General features: G+C 40.9%; 1 protein-coding gene across 1 annotated transcript in view; it reads right to left on the minus strand.

Annotated features, from left to right (window-relative positions):
- Positions 1 to 20,852, minus strand: part of CAMK1D (calcium/calmodulin dependent protein kinase ID) — a 380,920-nt gene that overhangs the window by 57,111 nt on the left and 302,957 nt on the right. The window contains exons 4-6 of the mRNA XM_075857414.1: positions 9,576 to 9,714; positions 7,022 to 7,148; positions 1,684 to 1,759 (exon numbers count right to left, since the gene is read on the minus strand). Coding sequence (XP_075713529.1) covers positions 1,684 to 1,759; positions 7,022 to 7,148; positions 9,576 to 9,714 — 342 coding nt within the window. The remainder of the gene's footprint in view (positions 1 to 1,683; positions 1,760 to 7,021; positions 7,149 to 9,575; positions 9,715 to 20,852) is intronic.

The raw sequence follows: 20,852 nt of genomic DNA on the forward strand, positions 1-20,852 counted from the left end.
ACATACAAAATGACAGTCAATCGACATCGATCTGGGGCTCCATGCAAAATCTCACCTCGTGGGGTATCCTTGATCCTGTGGAAGGTGAGAGCTCAGCCGAAAACTACACGGGGGGAACTTGTTAATGATCTCAAGGCAGCTGGGACCACAGTCACCAAGAAAACCATTGGTAACTCATTACGCCGTAATGGATTAAAATCCTGCAGTGCCCGCAAGGTCCTCCTGCTCAAGAAGGCACATGTACAGGCCCGTCTGAAGTTTGCAAATGAACATCTGGATGATTCTGAGAGTGATTGGGAGAAGGTGCTGTGGTCAGATGAGACTAAAATTGAGCTCTTTGGCATTAACTCAATTTGCCGTGTTTGGAGGAAGAGAAATACTGCCTATGACCCAAAGAACACCGTCCCCACTGTCAAGCATGGAGGTGGAAACATTATGTTTTGGGGGTGTTTCTCTGCTAAGGGCATAGGACTACTTCACGGCATCAATGGGAGAATGGATGGAGCCATGTACCGTCAAATCCTGAGTGACAACCTCCTTCCCTCCACCAGGACATTAAAAATGGCTCGTGGCTGGGTCTTCCAGCACGACAATGACCCGAAACATACAGCCAAGGCAACAAAGGAGTGGCTCAAAAAGAAGCACATTAAGGTCATGGAGTGGCGTAGCCAGTCTCCAGACCTTAATCCCATCGAAAACTTATGGAGGGAGCTGAAGATCTGAGTTGCCAAGCGACAGCCTCGAAATCTTAATGATTTACAGATGATCTGCAAAGAGGAGTGGGCCAAAATTCCATCTAACATGTGTGCAAACCTCATCATCAACTACAAAAAAACGTCTGACTGCTGTGCTTGCCAACAAGGGTTTTGCCACCAAGTATTAAGTCTTGTTTGCCAAAGGGATCAAATACTTATTTCTCTGTGCACAATGCAAATAAATATATAGAATTTTGACAATGTGATTTTCTTTTTTTTTTAATATATAATCTATCTCTCACTGGTAAAATTAACCTAGCCTAAAAATTCTAGACTGTTCATGTCTTTGACAGTGGACAAACTTACAAAATCAGCAAGGGATCAAATACTTATTTCCTTCACTGTATGTCTCACAGAAATCATTACATAGACACACCAACTGTACTGAAAGTGATATCTCCAAAGCGAAATAATCAAAACTGTGTGGATGTGTGTGATGCTGTGGAGATTTACAAATGAATTGTTTTGTGGCATAGGTGAATAGAATGCCCTATCCCATATTTATAGAGGTCCCTCTCTAACATTAGCTATCAAACAAAAAAAATTTTCTATTTGTCGGTAAGAGGTTTGCTTCTAAAGGTTTGTAGTTTAAAGGTAGTAGTTTATTCCTATCTTGTAATGTTATGGCATATAGTTAGGATATAAATGGGGCTCAGAACTCTGGGACCTCCTGCCAGTCCTGAGAACAAAGCGACTAAGATATCTTCAGCTTTTCCTGCACAGCAGCGCTCCTATCCACCGGCTGTGTGGGTAACTACAACACAGCTCCATTCAAGTGAATGGGGCTGTGTTGCATTTCCTTGTACAGCGGGTCTATAGGAGCGCCATTGTGAATTTTGGGACTACAGTTCAACAGTAGGCCAGGCTTGCTAAATCACCTTAATTTAAGGTAAATAGAAAGTAATTTATTGCAATAAGCTGTACTTACAAAATATATGCAATTACACCAATGGACCAACAGTCTACTGCTTTGCTATAGGGTTTCTGGGCTAGTACTTCTGGAGCTGTAAAACATGAGACATATTTACTGGTAAGTGTTTATATTTATAGACAAAAACAACTGTACAAATAACTCTCCGCACCAGGGGTAGGATTCTGTGGGGGAGATGTATTCAAACTTGTTCAAAGGAAAGGTGGAGAAGTTGCCCATAGCAACCAACAAAATTCTAGCTTATTTTCCAGAGGCCCTTTAAAAAATGGAAGAATCAATCTCCACTTTTACTTTACACCAGTTATGATAAATCTCCCTCAATGTGTGCAGAGCAATACCCCAGCAGAAAAACTGTTCAAACTTTACAAATATTAAACACAAAGACAGCACCTTCCTGTCCTTTTTTTTAAATTCTTTATTAAGCCAAAAATGAAGAATAAATGGAAAGATTCACATTACTAGGCAACAGCTGTTTCACATGGTCTTTGCACACTTTCTCAAGAGCACAGAGAGAGTGAAATGAGCACCCGAACGTAAAATATTGTGAACGTTTGTCAGATAAATGTAAATCTGTAAAATATTGAATATATTAAGAACGGAGCTTACTTCTGGACCTTAACCCCATAAGGACGCAGTTATTTGGGGCCTTGAAGATTCAGCAATTTTTTTTCTTTTTCTCATCATTACGTTCCGCGGGCCATCATTTTCAAACTTTTCCATCAACATTGCCACATGAGGGCTTGTTTTTTGGTACTATTGTCAGGGATCATTACCATGTATATTGTTTGAAAAAATATTATCCCAACACATATGTATATACATTTCAGTTCTTTGTGTAATATACTGATATATATAACAAGTTCTTTGTTCATGTTGGACACACCTATGGAAGACACCGCCCCCTGGAATGCAAGAAGAGTGAGTCTGAGAAACTGGTGGGGGCTTGGGCACTCCCACATCTCTGGGGAGGAGGCATGTGTCTCTTTCTGTGTTTCTTTGTTCTGAATAAAAAGTTTTTCAGTCTTCCTCCTGGCTTTGAGAGGGAAGCTGTACCAAACATTACTCTGTGTGGTGTACTTCTCTCCAGGCATGCCTTCAGCTTTCAATTTACAGAGGTGGTTATTCGGTGTGAAATACGGACCTGACACTATTGTGTGGTACATATTATGTATTAAAAAAACTTTTATTAGCTTTTTGGGGAGGGAGAATACATAAAAAAGGACCCTCCTTTTTTTGGGAGGTTTTATTCTTATGGCGTTCGTCGTGCGGTAAAAATAATATGTTAAATTTAATTTACAGGTTGTTACGATTAAAGAGATACCAAACTTATATCGTTTTTCTTATTTTTACTACTTTTGCACATTAAAATACTTTTTTTTTAAATCATTTGTTTTTGTGTCACCACATTCTGAGAGCCATAACGGTTTTCTTACCATCAACGGGGCTGTAAGAGGAATTATTTTTGCTCGACGAGTTGTATTTTTAAGTGGCATTATTTTGGGGGGACAAAACTTATTAATTGACTTTTATTAACTTTGAGGGGGGATTGAAAAAAACAGCAACGAGGAAAAAGGGCTGACACAAAATGTAAAAAGTGCATGTCCAGTACAATGGTCCAACCATCTTTTATAAACATAAGGTAATGCACACAAAACTGCATGAATCGGTCATCCGCCAGTATCTGTGTATGACAGACATGAAGTGCATTAGGGTGCAAGGAGCGTGGGGGATACTGTTGAATAAGGGGCTCAGGTTTTGATAACTAATGTAATAGGGGGACAAAAGAAAGCAGTCAGATTAGGGAATGTCTAAAAAGATGTGTTTTTTAGGGCATGCTTAAAAATCTGAATGTTGGAGATGGGAATTGGTGGTTTGGATTGTGGAGGACAGGGCCGCTATCAGGAATTTTTGGGCCCCATACAGCCAAGGAGTCTGGACCCCCCTCCATTACCGAGGGTTGGGTAACGGAAAGTGTTGCGTTCATGTTTGTACGTTATGCACGTTAACTGATTTGCGTACTGATGTCAATTACAGTGAACGAAACCATGAGTCAGACACATGACCGGTTAATGCATTGGATTTTGTTCAATTCAGCCAAAACGTATCCTACTGTATGGCATACAGTGGGATACGTCGCCCAGGGGAATGGCCCTAGAGAAACTCCTGAAGTCACTGTCCATGAATGGACAGTCACGTTAGTAGCTTTCCCAGGGCTTGAGTCCCTGGAGCTTCTACTAGATGTACATATTTGAACAGTAACGTCAGGAGCTTCCCCAGGGCCAAAGTCCAAGGGCAGAGCAATTGCGATGCTCTGCATGGGGACTCAAGCATTAGGAAGCTTCTGACATCTCTGTTCGTATAGCGTTGTCAGGAGCGTTTTTTTTTCTTCAGGGATCTCTCAGGATGGAATAGCATTGTCTACTGTGCCATTCTATCCTTCAAAAAAGGTAAACCCCATTCACATTAGTTATATTGTAATTTGTAGTGAATTTTTAGTGCGCAATCCACACCGAAAATAGGAGCATTTTAGCCATGCGCTAATTTAAAAGCAAATTGTTCTTCTTCCTCTTCCAACCTGTATTTGGTTTTATTCTTTTTTGTTTTGGTCTTGTTTTCCTGTCATCTATCTATCTATCTATCTATCTATCTATCTATCTATCTATCATCTATCTATCTATCTATCTATCTATCTATCTATCTATCTATCTATCTATCTATCTATCTATCTATCTATCTATCATCTATCTATCTATCTATCTATCTATCTATCTATCTATCTATCTATCTATCTATCTATCATCTATCTATCTATCTATCTATCTATCTATCTATCTATCTATCTATCTATCTATCTATCTATCTATCTATCTATCTATCTATCTATCTATTTCACATCTATCTATCTATCTATCTATCTATCTATCTATCTATCTATCTATCTATCTATCTATCTATCTATCTATCTATTTTACAAGTGTTTTAGTGGCTGATTTTTATTTGTGATGTTTTATACTAGGCATCTTTTTTTCCAGGCGTTTTTGAAGTTTTATTACGTTTTATATAAAAACACCACTGCCCCCAAAAACGCTGCTAAAACGATACAAACCAAAATGCTATGTATGCAAACATTTTCATATTTTACTATAGACTTTTAAAGTAAATCTGTCACCACCTTTATACTGCCCCTTTCTGAGGGCAGAATAAGGTAGTGACAGAGACGCTGATTTCACCATTGTGAGACTTGTGTCTGGCTGTGAGGAAGGACTACTTGAAATTCATTGGCTGCCACTAATCCCGCTCCCGATTGTCAATTTTCTCCCTATTACAGTGCATAGGAAGAAAACTGTCATTGAGCGGCAGGGGGGGCGTGGGTGGGGATAGCAGCAGCTCATGAATGTCGTGGACTCCGTCCTCACAGCATGATGCGAGCGCTGCAACACATAAAGTGTAAGTTTTACAAAAATGATGCCACAGCCAGACATACAGATGTGTCCTTCCTTACCTTCACTCACATCTCCCAAAAAATATCTTGATTTTGCGACTTCACGAGATGTCTATGCTATGTGTGTCTGTGTGTGATGTGAATTGCAGCCTGTCAAGGGTTTTGCTAGCATGTCGCGATATTGTATTGAATTTGTTCCATGGGAAATTGGAGTCCTCAGAGGGGTCAGCATAAAAGTGGTGACAGATTTACTTTACCTAACATCTGGCCACAGCATTTAAGCTCGCCTGAAAAGTTCCTTCCCAAAAAAGAAAATGATGCTTCTAAACTCTGTGTAAGTAACCAGCTCTTAAGGGTGATAAATTCTAAATTGTAACAAATTAACTATGAATTTAAATGAACTTAAACATCATTTTGTGGCGTTGAGAAGATAATCCATCTGGTCCACCCCATGTACATTGCTATGTTTGAGAGTGGTTTCGAATAGTTACGACCACTGCAGCGGTGCTGCATCAGTGGCCACGCTTGCGCATCTCCTACTGTGTTTCCCCCTTTAAGGCTAGCCAGGTTCCCAGAAGTGCGCATCCGCAGTAGCTCCCAGCCTGGCCACCTCGCTTCTGCTCGAATTCAAGTGAATAGAACAGGTCCCAGAAGCTGTCCAATATTTCTAAACTGTAATTGTGTGTTGCTTCAAAGCCCTGTTATCTCTATATGTAAATACAGAGATAACAGTGTGTAGTTTAGAACAAGCACTTTATGTGTGAGATCGTTTCTGCAGCAAATACACACTATATGGACAAAAGTATTGGTAAGCCTACACATTACACCTACATGCGTTTTTATGACATTCCATAGGCATTAATATCGAGTTGCCCTCCCCCCCCCCCCCCCCGCTTAGCAGCTAAAACAGATTCTACTCTTCTGGGAAGGAGATTTTGGAGCGTGTCTGTGGAAATTTTTGCCCATTCATCCAGAAGGACATTTGTGAGGTCAGACACTGATGTTGGACGAGTGTGCCTTGTTCACAATCTACATTTTAGTTTATCCCAAAAGTGTTTGATGGGGTTGAGGTCAGGGCTCTGTGCGGGCCAGGCAGGTTCTTCCACACCAAACTCACCCAACCATGCCTTTATGGACCTTGCTGTGTGCACTGGGGCACTGTCACGCTGTAACAGAAAAGGGTTTCCCCAAACTGTTCCCACAAAGTTGGAAGCATACAATTGTCCAAAATATCTTGGTATGCTGAAGGAGTAAGATTTCCCTTCAGTGAAACTAAAAGGGACAGAGGCCAACCCCTGAAAACAGCACCATATCATTATCCAGACTCGTCCATCAGACTGCCAGATAGAGAAGGATGATTCATCATCCCACAGAACACGTTTCCACTGCTCCAGAGTCCAGTGGCGGCGTGCTTTACGCCACTCCATCCAAAACTTAGCATAGTGCTTGGTGATGTAAGGCTTTCATGCAGCTGCTTGGCCATGGAAACATGTCATGAAGCTCCCAGTGCACAGATTTTGTGTGGATGTTAATGATAAAGGAGTTTTTGAACTCGGCGACCCCGCTCTATAACTTTACGTGGTTTGTAGCGGAGTTGCTGTGGTTCCTAAACTACTTTTCAATAACACCACTCACAGTTAATTGTGGAATATCTAGGAGGGAAGAAATTTCATTAACGGACTTGTTACAACGGTGGCATCCTATTACAGTACCACGCTGGAAATCAGTGAGCTCTTTAGAATGACCCATTCTTTCACAAATGTTTGGAAAGACAGACTGCATGGCTAGGAGCTTTATTTTATACACCTGTGGCAGTGGAACTGAATGAAACACCGGAATTCAATGGTTAAGGCTATAATCATCTGCCGGACAGCTGAACAATGTGACACTTACCAACATACCCAGGAGTTCCACAGGCTGTGGACATCACATCTCCTTTACCTTCCATCTTTGAGAGACCAAAATCACTTATCATAATTTTTGATTCTCCTTCTTGACTGAAATATAATAGATTTTCAGGCTAAATAGAAAGAAACACAGGAGAGAATAAATGTTCAAAACATAACTGGGTGACGTCACATCTCTCAGTCCTTCAGATCAGTTAGTAATACTTATGGCTAAACAGATCGCAATGTTTTCAATGGGACTCCGACGCATGCAATGTTTTTCTCTCTGATTGCGCTTTGGCTATTAACCCCTTAGTGACCAGTCTATTTTAGGCCTTAATGACCAATCAATTTTTTAAGTTTTTCCATCGTCACATTCAAAGAGCTATAACTTTTTATTTTTGCGTCGACATAGCTGTATAAGGTACTGCTTTTTTGCGGGACAAGTTATATTTTTTAATAGCACCATTTTGAGGTACATAGAATTTATTGATTAACCTTTATTTAAAAAAAAATTTTGGGGGGGGGACAGCAAATTCGCCACTCTTTTTTGCATCCTAAATCTACGCGGTTTACCGTGTGGTATAAATAACTTTATTCAGCAGATTGTTACGATTGCAACAATACCAAATTTATATAGATTTTGTATGTTTTACTACTTTTACACAGTAAAAACACCTTTTTTTAAAAATTATTTGTTTTTGTGTTTCCATATTTGAAGTGCCATAACTTTTTTATTTTTCCACTGATGCAATTGTATGAGGGCTTTTTGTTGTGGGACTACTTGTAGTTTTTATTGGTACCATTTTGGAGTACATTTGACTTTTTGATCACTTTTTATCAAAAAATTAAAAATGCAGGATTCACAGAAAACAACAATTCTTGCATTGCTTTTTATTTTATTTTTTACAGCGTTCGCCGAGCGTGTTAAATAATGTAATAACTTTATAGTTGGGGTCGTTATGGACGCAACGATACCAAATATGTGTAACTTTTTAACTTTTCTTTTTTAATAATAAAGTGTTTCGTAAGGAGAAAAAGTGGGGTTTTAATATTTTTTTTCCACTTATTTATTTCATATTAACCGATCTTATGCATGGTACCGGTTGGGTGAGAGAGGGAGCTCCCTCCCTCCAAAACCACTCAGATGTGGCGCTCGCTAAAAGTGTACCTCCGATTATGAAACAACTTTCCATAAATCAAAGTGCAAGTGAAGATAAGAAACTTTGTAATATATATTATTACAGAAAAATGCCTCTTTCTTCGCTTATGATACTCCTTTCCTCCCTGCCTCTTTAAGGGTATGTACACTGTGAGTTTTTTGCTGGCTGAAAATTCTGCCTCAAAATTCTGTCTGTAATTTTGAAGCAGATTTTGATCTGCCTGCACACCGTTTGCCGCATTTTTGGCAGTGTTTTTTCACCCGCGCCCATTGAGCGCTGCGGGCAAAAAGGCAGCTTTCTCTACCTCTCATTGATGTCAATGGGAGGTCAGAGACGTAAACGCCTAAATATAGGGCATGTCGCTTCTTTTTCCAGTGAGCCGGTTTTACAGCTCGCGGGTAAAAAAAAGCCTCCTTTTCTGAAGTTTTTCTGTCATTTCCGCGTTAAAACTGTGTAAAAAAACCTCTGTGTGAACAGGGCCTAAAGGGGTTTTCCCATCTTAGACATTCATGGCTTATCTACAGGAGTATGAACTCTGCACATCTTGAACTTTATTTTTTGGATGAGCGCTGCATTTTATTTTCTGCTTGGGTCCCACTTTTAGCCACTGATTTTTTTTTATGAGAAATTACACTGACGCAAAATTGCATTACAGTTCCATTGTGTATAAAGTGCTGAGTGACATTTTGACAATGTGCCTGTCTGCTATCAAAAAATACATGGGTATGGGCGTTTAGTAAGATTTTTTTATATTGTAATTCAGGTTTTATTTATACATTATACTTTTATACAAGTGTGAAAATTGTCCTAGCTACTAGAGGTGTAAAATGTCCAAAAATCCCTGCTAGCGAAAAAGAATTAGGGCACATTCAGACGTGGCAGAATTGCCGTTGAATTCCGCTGCGGACAGTCCGCAGTGGAATTCTGCAGCAGCCGTTTTTTACATTTGTTTCTATACATTTTTAGGAAAGTTAGTTCAGACGTTGCAGAAAATAACTGTGCGGAAATCAGGCTGCTGTGCAGATTTTTCCCTCCGCAGCAGCTCATTACATTTCGGAGAAGAAGCGGAATTTCACTGCGGATTTCAGCCTTTGCAATGCAAAAACTGGAATCTGTGGCAAGTCCGCTGTGATATCTGCAACGTCTGAATTACCTGTCAAATATGCAAAGAGTTTTCAAGCAAAAAAGCTTTTTATTAAATATTCGGTGGATAGCCTGTTCAGTGGGAGTGTCCAACAGTTGAGACCGCCATTAATCCGGAGAACTGAGGTGCCTGGTCCTCATTACAGAGAAGAGACTTCGCATGTGTGCCTCATGTCATGTCTGCATTCATTTTGTCAGTCGCAGATGACATTCAGAAAACTCACTCGTACATTTTAATAAACTACAGCTTCTCACCTTTAAATCTCTGTGTACAATTCCAAGTCTGTGGAGATAGAAAACAGCATCTAACACCTGTCGGATGAGCGTGCTTGCATCTTTCTCAGTATAAAACCCTTTTTCTACTATTCGGTCAAATAGCTCTCCACCAGACACTCTGAAACAGAAGATTTAAACAGTTAATATATACCATCCAAAATGATTATTCTGTATCAATACCAGTGATGTATTATTTATAGGCGTTTGCGACCTTTCCTTTTGTTTGCTACAGAAACAAATTTGTGTACGTCTTAGCTCCTGGGTTTTAATTAAAGTTTTACCTCACTGTAATAACTATATACCTACTACTAATAACTTGATTAGAATCTGCATATATGAAGGCACATAATGAGTGTAGAGGTAGGGAATATTCATAATTAATAATATTAAAACATAATTAGCAGTTAATTAGTTAGATATTAGGGATGTTAGACCACACAAACTCGTGGCACATGAAAATTGTGTATACTCTGTTACATCACTCACAATAGAATACCAAACCGGCTCTGGCAGTGACATCAGCATAAGAACTACACACAGTGGCATCAATGCACACATTCCTGAGATCACCATGCTCAATGTCAAGTGTCGGCTGGAGTAGTGTAAAGCACACCGCCACTGGACCCTGCAGCAGTGGAAGCGTCTTCTCTGGAGTGATGAATCACGTTTCAATATCTGGCAGTCTGATAAATGATTCTGTGTTGGTCGGGTGTCAGGAGAGTGCTTCCTACCAGAATGCATAGTGCCTACTGTGAAATTTGGTGGAAGAGAGATAATGGTATGGGGCTGTTTTTCAGGGGTTGGGTTAGGCCTTTTATTTCCAGTGAAGGGTAATCTATCCTTAATGCATCAGCCAGGCTCATCTTTCTGACCAACCGCTACACCAACGCATCTACCCTGTGCCCGTCACTGCACTGGTTTCCCATTCCCTTCAGAATAAAATTAAAACTTATTACTCTCACCCACAAAGCTCTCCACAGTGCTGCACCTCCTTACATCTCCTCCCTCATCTCGGTCTACCACCTACCTATCAGTGTGTGAAGAGTGGGAGAAGAGGGTTGCATTGACAATCCAACACAATGGGCAGCACTTTGAACACATTTTATAAGTGGTCAGAAACTTGTAAATAACTCATGAAAGAATAAAGTAACGTTAAAACCAAGCACACCATTGTTTTTCTTGTGAAATTCTTGATAAGTTTGATGTGTCACATGACCCTCTTCCCATTGAAAAAACTAAAGTTGGATACAAAATGGTCGACTTCAAAATGGCCGCCATGGTCAACACCCAGCTTGAAAAGTTTCCCCCCTCCCATATACTAATGTGCCACAAACAGGAAGTTAATATCACCAACCATTCCCATTTTATTTAGGTGTATCCATATAAATGGCCCACCCTGGAGTATCTTAATTTAAAAAAAAATTTTATTCTACAGACCAATATTTCACACAGTTAACGAGTTTGCTACAAGTATTCAGTCTTGGCAATCATCAGTGATGTTAACATTTTAGACTTCAGGGAAAAAGGAGAGATGATCCAGCGCTGAATAGAGTTTAAAAGGGAAAGATTGTTCCCACTTTTATTGGCAAAAATGTTTAAAAAATGGAACAGAGACACAGTCTCAAGGCAGAGAGTGGTGCGGGTGAATACAATATAAAAAGCCATAGAAGCCCAAAAAAATCTGCTGCGGGTTTCCGCTTAGGGTGAGTTCTGGCGTGGTGGATTTTGCCGTGGATTTGCAGCAGATCTCATACTTTGCAGGGTGCTGTAAAAATTTTTACACGACATGTGGATGGGGTTTTAAAAACACACATGCATTGTACTGTAAATTGTTATAGATTTTCAGAGAACAATCCGCCCCGTATACCGGGTCAACCAAGTTTCTACTCCCCCAACATAAGGTCCAAATCTGATCCAAACCCGATGGATGTTTTGCGACTCTTGTGTCGCAGGTGCCGCTATCTGCAGCTCGCAACCCGGACACATTAACTTTCATTACTTCAATGCAGCCAGCGTGAGACTGTGATAACACAGCGATCATTGGCAGTGCAACCTGTGTTGCAGCCAAAGTCACCGTGTAGCCCTAGACCAATAGTCAATGGCTGATATTTCATGACATGAGATTCAGTGGAATAGAATCATTTTAAAGATTAAAAAAAAAGTTAACCTGAATTTAAGATTTATTTATTTTTTACTAGAAAAGTATTTTGTATGTTTCATATGCAGACATAGCTAAAACAGCAAATGTTATCTCTTGTTTTCAATACTGTCAAGGACTTGCTACATCAGTGTTAGACCACTCCAAATCCTGCGTAGCAAGCCTTCGATATGTCAGTCAAGCATAGAAGGTCGTATTTTGGGATTCCAGCAACGCCCAGATGACTCTTGGCAGCTAATTAGCATATGGCACTTGGCTTTTTATATTATGCAGCATCATCCAGAACAGGGAAGGGCATTGCCACACTGGATAACAGGCTGTTGCTCATTTCTGGGTCCAAAAACAAGCTGACAGGTTCCCTTTAGGCCTCATTTACACAAGCGTAATATACGCGCGTGCGACGCGCGTGCTTTTCACGCGTGTCGGGACGTACCTATATTACTCTATGGGGCAGTGCAGACAATGCGTGAATTTTGCGCAGCGCGAGTGCGTTGCGTAAAACTCACGACATGTTCTATAATCGTGCGTTTTTCGCGCATCACGCACCCATTGAAGTCAATGGGTGCGTGAAAACCACTAAGGTCGCACGGAAGCACTTCCGTGCGAACTGCGTGATTCGCGCAAGAGCTGTCAAACTGAATGTAAACAGAAAAGCACCACATGCTTTTCTGTTTACAAACATCCGAACGGAGTGTCTTAGAGATGAGCGAACCGAACTTCACCGGGTTCGGCCGAACTAGTTTTGACCGAACCCGGCAGGAGACAGTCACTGTCCAGGGTGCTGAAAGAGTTAAACTGGTTCAGCACCCTGGACAGTGACTTCCGATCCCAATATACGTGAACGTGTAAAAAAAAAAAAGTTCTGACTTACCGATAACTCCCGGCTTCTCCCTCCAGTCTGACCTCCCGGGATGACAATTCAGTCCAAGTGACAGCTGCAGCCAATCACAAGCCAAGCACAGGCTGCAGCGGTCACATGGACTGCCACGTCATCCAGGGAGGTGGGGCCAGATGTCAAGAGAGGCGCGTCACCAAGGACGCGTCACCAAGGACGCGTCACCAAGGCAACGGCCCGGGAAGTTCTCGGTAAGTACGAACCTCTTTTTTTTTAAACAGGTTACTCGATATGGTGATCGGAATTCACTGTCGAGGGTGCTGAAAGAGTTACTGCCGATCAGTTAACTCTTTCAGCACCCTGGACAGTGACTGACGTCGACTAGCCTCATCTCTATGATGGCGGCTGCGCGAAAATCATGCAGCCGCGCATCATACACAGATGACACACGGAGCTGTCAGGTGCCTTTTGCGCACGCAAAACGCTGCGTTTTTTTGCGTGCGCAAAACGCACACGCTCGTGTAAATCAGGCCTTAAACACACCTTGGTAATAAAAGTATTCTCTTACTTTAAATACATCACTTTAGTATTAACCCCTTTCGCGCAGCCGGACGTGCTATTATGTCCGGGTGCAGGGGGTGATGTTTGGAGTGCTCTCACGCACTGAGCGCGCTCCATATGCTGCTGGTGTCGACAGCTCATCGCCCCCCGCAGTGAGATCCGGAGGTGACAACGGTTGTCATGGCAGCACAGGGGCCTAATGAAGGCAGGGCTTAACAGAAGCCTGTAAAAATTACGATATACTTCAATACGTTAGCTGGTTCAAGTCCCCTAGGGGGACTAATAAAGTGTGGAAAAAAAAGTGAAAAAAAGTTTTTAGCAGTGAAAAAAAATAATTAAAAGTTCATAAAACCCAATTTCCCAATTTCCCCCTAAAGTAATGTAAAATAATAAAAAAAAAGTAAACAAAATTGGTATCACTGCGTCCATAGAAGTCTGAACTACTACAATATAGCATTATTTAATGCGCATGTAAACGCTGTAAAAACACAAAAAATGTAAAATGCAAAAACGCTGTTTTTTGGTCAACTTAGCTCTCCCAAAAAATGTAATAAAAAGTGATCAAAAAGTTCTTCGTACCAAAAAATGGTACCGATTAAAAACGACAGCTAGTTCCACAAAATATCAGCCCTCACACCGCTCAATCGGTGAAAAAATAAAGTTATGGCTCTCAGAATGTGGCGACACAAAACATTTTTTTTTTTAACAAATAGTTTATTATCAATAAAAGTAGTAAAATATAAATAAAAACTATATAAATTTGGTATCACCGTAATCATATTGCGCCACTGAATAAATATAAGTTGTCGTTTTTGCCGCACGGTAAAAGCTGTAAAGACGAAACCCAAAAAACAATTGAGGAATGGCAGTTTTTTCCAACTTCAGCCCGCAAATAATTCTTTATAGTTTCCCAGTACATTATATGGAACTATGGGTATAATGCGACCAAAAGAAACTACAACTCCTGCTGCAAAAAATAAGCCCTCACACCACTCTATCGATGGAGAAATAAAAAAGTTTTGGCTCTTGGAATGCGGGGAGTAAAAAACGAAAATGAAAAATAAAAAAATGGCTTTGTCCCGAAGAGGTTAATTTGTAAGTGTACTTCTAAAACTATACAGTAGGGGGAACACCAACACCATGCTGTGTTGGTGGATAAAGAAACCAATGACAATTCTGTAAAGACATGATTTCCCTAAAGCTGCCAATATCAGTTAGATATAAATATGTGCATCTGGATTTGTGACGTTCATAGACGCATTAGGCACACTTTTAGATTTTAATATAAAATTATGAAAAATATACAGTGGGGTCCAGCAGAGCTGACATAGTACATGGATCCAGCAGGTGAATGAAAATTACACAGCATATATTGCAAATACACAATATATAGACATCTCTAAAATTATGAAAGTTGAGGACGATTTAGTGACATCACTTTTTCATGGTAAAATTTGGAGCTATGAGAAATACTAAAGGTGTAGCATAAACCTCCTGGCACCCAAAGCAAAATGTGTACTAGGGCCTAAACAGCAGTCACTTGTTTTATAGTAGTGATGCCTTCTTGTGTGGTAGAGGGGCATATGGGCCTCAGGCACTAAGTTAAGAAAGTTAAAAAGAAAGTTTTACGCAATACATACAAGTGAAACTAGTCATTTTGAGAATCTTGTTACCTCTTTGGCCAACTGAACTGTATTTACTTTACAAAGAACTAGCCAACACTAGTGACAGAACATGCGGCGACTATATCGCAGCCTAGCTGACAAATTGGCTGCTCCTCAATGGACGCTCATTTTTATCAACGAAATTCATCACTGCGTAAAAATAATTCAAGTGGAAAAAACTATGGATTTTTTTTATATAAATAATGGTTTGTAGTTGTTGCAGACGTGGTTTACCAGTATTTAGTTGTAATAGTCTGAATTTTGGCACAGTGATTATGGAAATATGACAGTCTTGATTATCCTTTTCTCTGAGAAGTGTTCTTCAGTCTTGAGATGACATGGATACAGGGTTTCCAACTGTTCCTGATAGTGACTCGACATGGTAGAATAATATCAATAAAAATACTGCTAGTAGAAAATACCTCAACCACAAGACCTACAGAGGGTATGAGGGAATTACTAGAGTGTCTGTAATTAGGGCCTGTTCACATCAGCGCTGGTTTCCATTGAGGGGTTCCGTCGGACATTTCCATCGGAGGAACCCCTCAACGGAAAGGCAAACGGAAACCATAGGTTCCATTTGCATTACCATTATTTTCAATGGTAATGCTTCCGTTGCTTATGGTTTCTGTTTATCACCTATGTGTAAGTTTTCCGTTATTTTGACAGAATCAATAGCGCAGTCGAGGGGTTTGTTTATCTGAGGGGTTTGTTAATTAAAAGAAAAGGTCATTGGGAGGTCCTCAGGTCATATTAGTATGTGAAACTGGGAACACAATCAATATTGGGAAACTAGAAAAGTAGCATGACTGCATACAAATACCTACAGACTGGCAATACATTTTTTTTGCCTTTTATAACTAATACTGAAGATTGGTGACATTCAACAAACTTTTAGAATAGAAATATATATATATATATATATATATATATATATATATATATATATATCTATCATATTCGGTTTAGTGCTGGCAACTATATTGCAATCACCAGATTCATGAATGTTAATATTAAATTCTGCCCTCCCTTTCGCTTGGTGCTAACATTATCACTCTGTCTCTCATTCCTCCTTTGGCATTATACTATGCCTGCAGCACATCTGTCTTCGCTTGCTTCCATTACTTTCCTACTGATAAAATACTTTAACCTTCTGGTAGCCTCTTGTTCTGATGCTTGCTCGAGTCTGACAAATGCTGTTCTACGGTATTCCCCCAGGAGGGCACTGCGACTCTTTGTCACATTGTCTTGTGACAGATGACTGCGAAGAACACTGTCCTCTCAACAATCTTTAGTGCAAAACGAAATGCTGGAACTATTTAGGAAACACTTGTGTTTTAAGAAATTATAGGTAATAAGAGGAAATCTATATAGTTTATTGGGTTATTTAATTCCCTTTAAGGCCCGGTTCCCTTCGGGTCGGATACGCTGTGTAAAAAATACTGCGTGTCCGACCTGGAACCCGCAGTACATTCTATCCGAAAAATTGCACCACATCGCTGCGATTACGCAGTTCTTTTCCGCAGCGTGGGCATGAGATTTACTACTGTAAATATTGCGGAATTTCCTCACACATTTCCGCTAGAGAAATTCTGCAGCATTTACGCTACTGGGGACCCGGCCTAATGGCTTGTCCACACGTAGCGGAATTGCTGCATATTTCCCATCCGGAATTGCGGACAAAAAATGTGCAGAATACAGTAGCAGCAAAGTGGGTGAGATTTAACAAATCTCATTCACATGCTACGTAAAATTCCCGACCAGAAATTGACCTGCGTTGGGTATTTTTTGTTCCTCAGCATGTCAATTGAAGTGAACTGAGTTGCTGTGTTTTTCAGAGGAGATGTCACCATCTCCCAGCATTGAGAAAAACGCAGCAAAATCTGCACCATTTTCTGCAGTAAAAAACGTAGGAAATGGTGTGGTTTTTTTCTGCAGCGGAAATCCTGCTAGTCATGTTTTTTCCTCCAAAAAAGGCAAGAAGAGCATAAATAGTCTTCTAGGATCAATATTCAGAGCACCTAGGCCAGTGAACTAAACACTGATACAGAAGCCATAAATATTCTTGCTGTGAGACATGCATAACATACTGAGTTTTTTGCAGGCGGAAAAATCTGACCTGCCTGCACTCTGTTTGCCGTGTTATTTTGAGGCGTTTTTCAGCTGATGTGAATGGGAGTTCAGAGACGGAAACGCCTGAAGAAAGGGCATGACCATTCTTTTTCCCGTGAAATCAATGGGAGGCGTTTTAGCCATTTTTTTTACGCAGTTTCCAATGCTGTCGATTCTGTGCAGCTCCTGTAGATAACTGGCTGTGATTCAAATCTGTCAATCTACCATACCTCCCAATTTTTTAAAAATGGAAAGAGGAAAAACTCAGGTGACGTATGCAGCAGCAACATTTTTTTTTACATTGAGCCATGCCCCTATCCCCTCCCAATACCTATTCATGCACGCCCTATTCCGCCGAGTCTAGTGTCACTGTGCAGGGAAAAACTGTGAAAGGGGGTGCAGAACTAAAACAGTGCTGTAGCTCCAAAATTTTTAGGATTAAAAGCATGCAGAGTTTTTTTCTTTTATAATAGTAATAAAAGTGCCCCGCACAATAATATTATCCCCAATTTTACCCCACAAAGTAATAGAGCCCATCATCTTGCCACACAGTAAGGGTATGTGCACACGATGAGAGGCTTTTACGTCTGAAAAGACAGACTGTTTTCAGTAGAAAACAGCTGCCTCGTTTCAGACGTAAAAGCTCCTCCTCGTATTATGCGAGGCGTCTGTGACGCTCGTAAATCTTGAGCTGCTCTTCATTGACTTCAATGAAGAACGGCTCAAATTACGTTGCAAAGAAGTGCCTTGCACTTCTTTGCCGAGGCAGTCAATTTACGAGTCGTCGTTTGACAGCTGTCAAACGACGACGCGTAAATTACAGGTCATCTGCACAGTACGTCGGCAAACCCATTCAAATGAATGGGCAGATGTTTGCCGACGTATTGTAGCCCTATTTTCAGGCGTAAATCGAGGCATAATACGCCTCGTTTACGCCTGAAAATAGGTAGTATGAACCAAGCCTAATAGTGCCCCATACAGCAAAATTAACCCCCTTTGTGGCCTGCAAAGTATTAGTGCCCCCACACTGCAATACTGCCACTAAACTGTAATAAACCCCCCCACACAGTAAGGGCTTATACAGACAAACGGGATATACGTCCGTGCAACGCGCGTGATTTTCACGTGCGTCGCACGGACCTATATTAGTCTATGGGGCCGTGCAGACAGGTGCGTGATTTTTACGCTGCGTGAGTCCGCAGCGAAAAAGTCACGACATGTCCATTCTTTGGGCGTATTTCGCGCATCACGCACCCATTGAAGTCAATGGGTGCGTGAAAATCACGCATGCCACACGGAAGCACTTCCGTGGGACAAGCGTGATTCGCGCAACAGCTGTGAAAAGGATGAATGAAAACAGAAAAGCACGACGTGCTTTTCTGTTTACAAACATCCAAACGGAGTGTCATAATGATGGTGGCTGCGCGAAAAGCACGCAGCCGCGCATCATACGGGGCTGACACACGGAGCTGTTAAGTGGATTTTGCGCACGCAAAACACTGCGTTTTTTGCATGTGCAAAACGCACCCGCTCGTGTGAATCCGGCCTAATAGTGCCCCCTTACTGCCTCCACACAGGGATAGTGCCTCTTTTGTACCCCCCACACTTTTATAGTGCCCTTGGTGTGATGACGCCCCTTAGTGCCGCCACACAGTAAGGATGCCTCACTAGTGCCCCCACAAAATAGGGATGACTAGTTAGAGCCCCTACACAGTAAGGATGCCTTCTTAGTACCCCCTAAATGTATTATTGCCTCCTTAGTGCCCTGAAACAGTAACAGTGCTCTATTGTGCCCCCTTTATGTGGCCCACAGTAATAGTGTCCCATCTAGTGATTATGCCCCCTCACTGTAATGTTACCCCCTTAGTGCTCCCACACAGTCAGCATGCCCCCTTAGTGTGCACACAAAGTAAGGATGCTCCTTTAGTGCCCATATACAGTAATGAAGAACCTTAAGTGTCCCCACACAGTAATTATGCCCCCTTTGTTCCCACAACGTATGAATGCCCTCGTGATCGCTGGGTTGCCGGTGGCTGCAAAGGCGATCGGAGGCCCAATACTTACCTCCCGGTCTGCTAGCAACGGAAACCTCCTATGCCCCGCTTGGTAGCGGGGCCTAAAAGGCTTCCGGTACCATCGGCAAGATGGAGCCGGCTCAGCTTCCGGCTCAAAAGCTGAGCCGGCGTCATCAGCAGTGGGTGTTCGCTGTATGTTATAGTGGACACACCGATGTATCGACAGAAACCGGAGCTAGCTTCCATTCCTGCCATTAACCCCTTCGATGCAGCGATCCATTGCGATTGCTGCATCTTAGCGGTTTGTAGCAAATCGACAGCCTGCCATGCGATGGCAAGGCTGGCAACTGCTACTATGTCAACAGGAGGCCTAACATTGGCCTCCTGTCTGCCATTACGGAAGCGGATTAGGCCCCGCCCGGAGGCGGAGCTGTTCGGCTTGCTGTCAGTGAACAACTGACAGTTCCAATACATTGCACTACATAGGTAGTGCAATGTATTAGAACATCAAACAAACAGATGGATCTTCAAGTCCCCTAGTGGTAGTAAAGAAAAGTGTAAAAAAAAATAAAAAGTAAAAATAAAAGTTGTAAAATATACAATGAAAGTTTCAAGTAATAAAATAAAACACAATCGCCCCCTTTTTCCCTTATCAAGTCATTTATTATTGAAAAAAATAATAAACCATACATATTTGGTATTGCTGCGACCGTAACGTATATTATTTATCCCGCGCAGTAAACGCCGTAAAAAAATAAATAACAAAATACTGCAATAATTGCTGTTTTTGTGGTCCGTTTGTCTTCCAAAAATTGAAATAAAAAGTGGTCAAGAAGTCGCATGTATCCAAAAATGGTACCTACAAAAACTATAACTCGTCTCGGAAAAAACAAGCCTTCTTACAGCTCCATCGACGAAAAAATCAAAAAGTTATGGCTCTCACAACATGGCGACAGAAAAAATTACAAAAGTAATTTTATTGTGCAAAAAGTTGTAAAACATAAAAAAGTGCCATAAATTAGGTATCGCCGGAATCGTACTGACCCGTAGAGTAAAGTTAACATGTAGTTTATAACGCATGGTGATCGCTGTATAAAAAAATAAATGAAAAAAAACTATGGCAGAATTGCTGTTTTTTTGTCACCTTGCCTCCCAAAAAAAGAATAAAAAGTGATCAAAAAGTCGCATGTACCCCAAAATGGTACCAATAATAACTACACCTCATGCCGCAAAAACAAAAGCCATCATGCCACAATGTCTATGAAAAAATAAAATTAGTTAAGGCTCCAATAACTCAGGAAAGAAAAATATCCAGTTGTGCAGCCCGAGGGGAACATTTCTTCTGTTTCAAGAGGCGAATTATCAAGGCACTAAAATTGGGGGAACCAGGAAGGGGAGGGCCAAACATATCTGCTGGAAACGAGGGCGCCCGTATTATACCAGGACAGGACTACACAAGTTTTTAAAATGGGGTGACTTATTGGTGGTTAAAATATAAGGCCCTAAAAGCCGCTTCACAACTGAACTGGCCCCTGTAAAAATAGCCTTTTGAAATTTTTTGGAAAAAGTGAGAAATTGCTGCTAAAGTTCTAAGCCTTGTAACATCCTAGAAAAATAAAAGTATGTTCAAAAAACGATGCCAATCTAAAAGTAGACATATGGGGGATGTTAATTAGCAACAATTTTGTGTAGTATTACTATCTGTCTTACAAGCAGATACATTTAAATTTAGAAAAATTCTAATTTTTCACACAATTTTGGTGTTTTTCACTAATAAATATTGAATTCATCAACTAAATTTTTCCACTATCATAAAGTACAATAAGTCACGAAAAAAAATCTCAGAATCGCTTTGATAGGTAAAAGCATTCCCAAATTATTACCACATAAAGTGACAAGTCAGATTTGAAA

The sequence above is a fragment of the Rhinoderma darwinii genome, chromosome 3 (assembly GCF_050947455.1).
Source record: "Rhinoderma darwinii isolate aRhiDar2 chromosome 3, aRhiDar2.hap1, whole genome shotgun sequence".
NCBI lineage: Eukaryota > Metazoa > Chordata > Amphibia > Anura > Rhinodermatidae > Rhinoderma > Rhinoderma darwinii.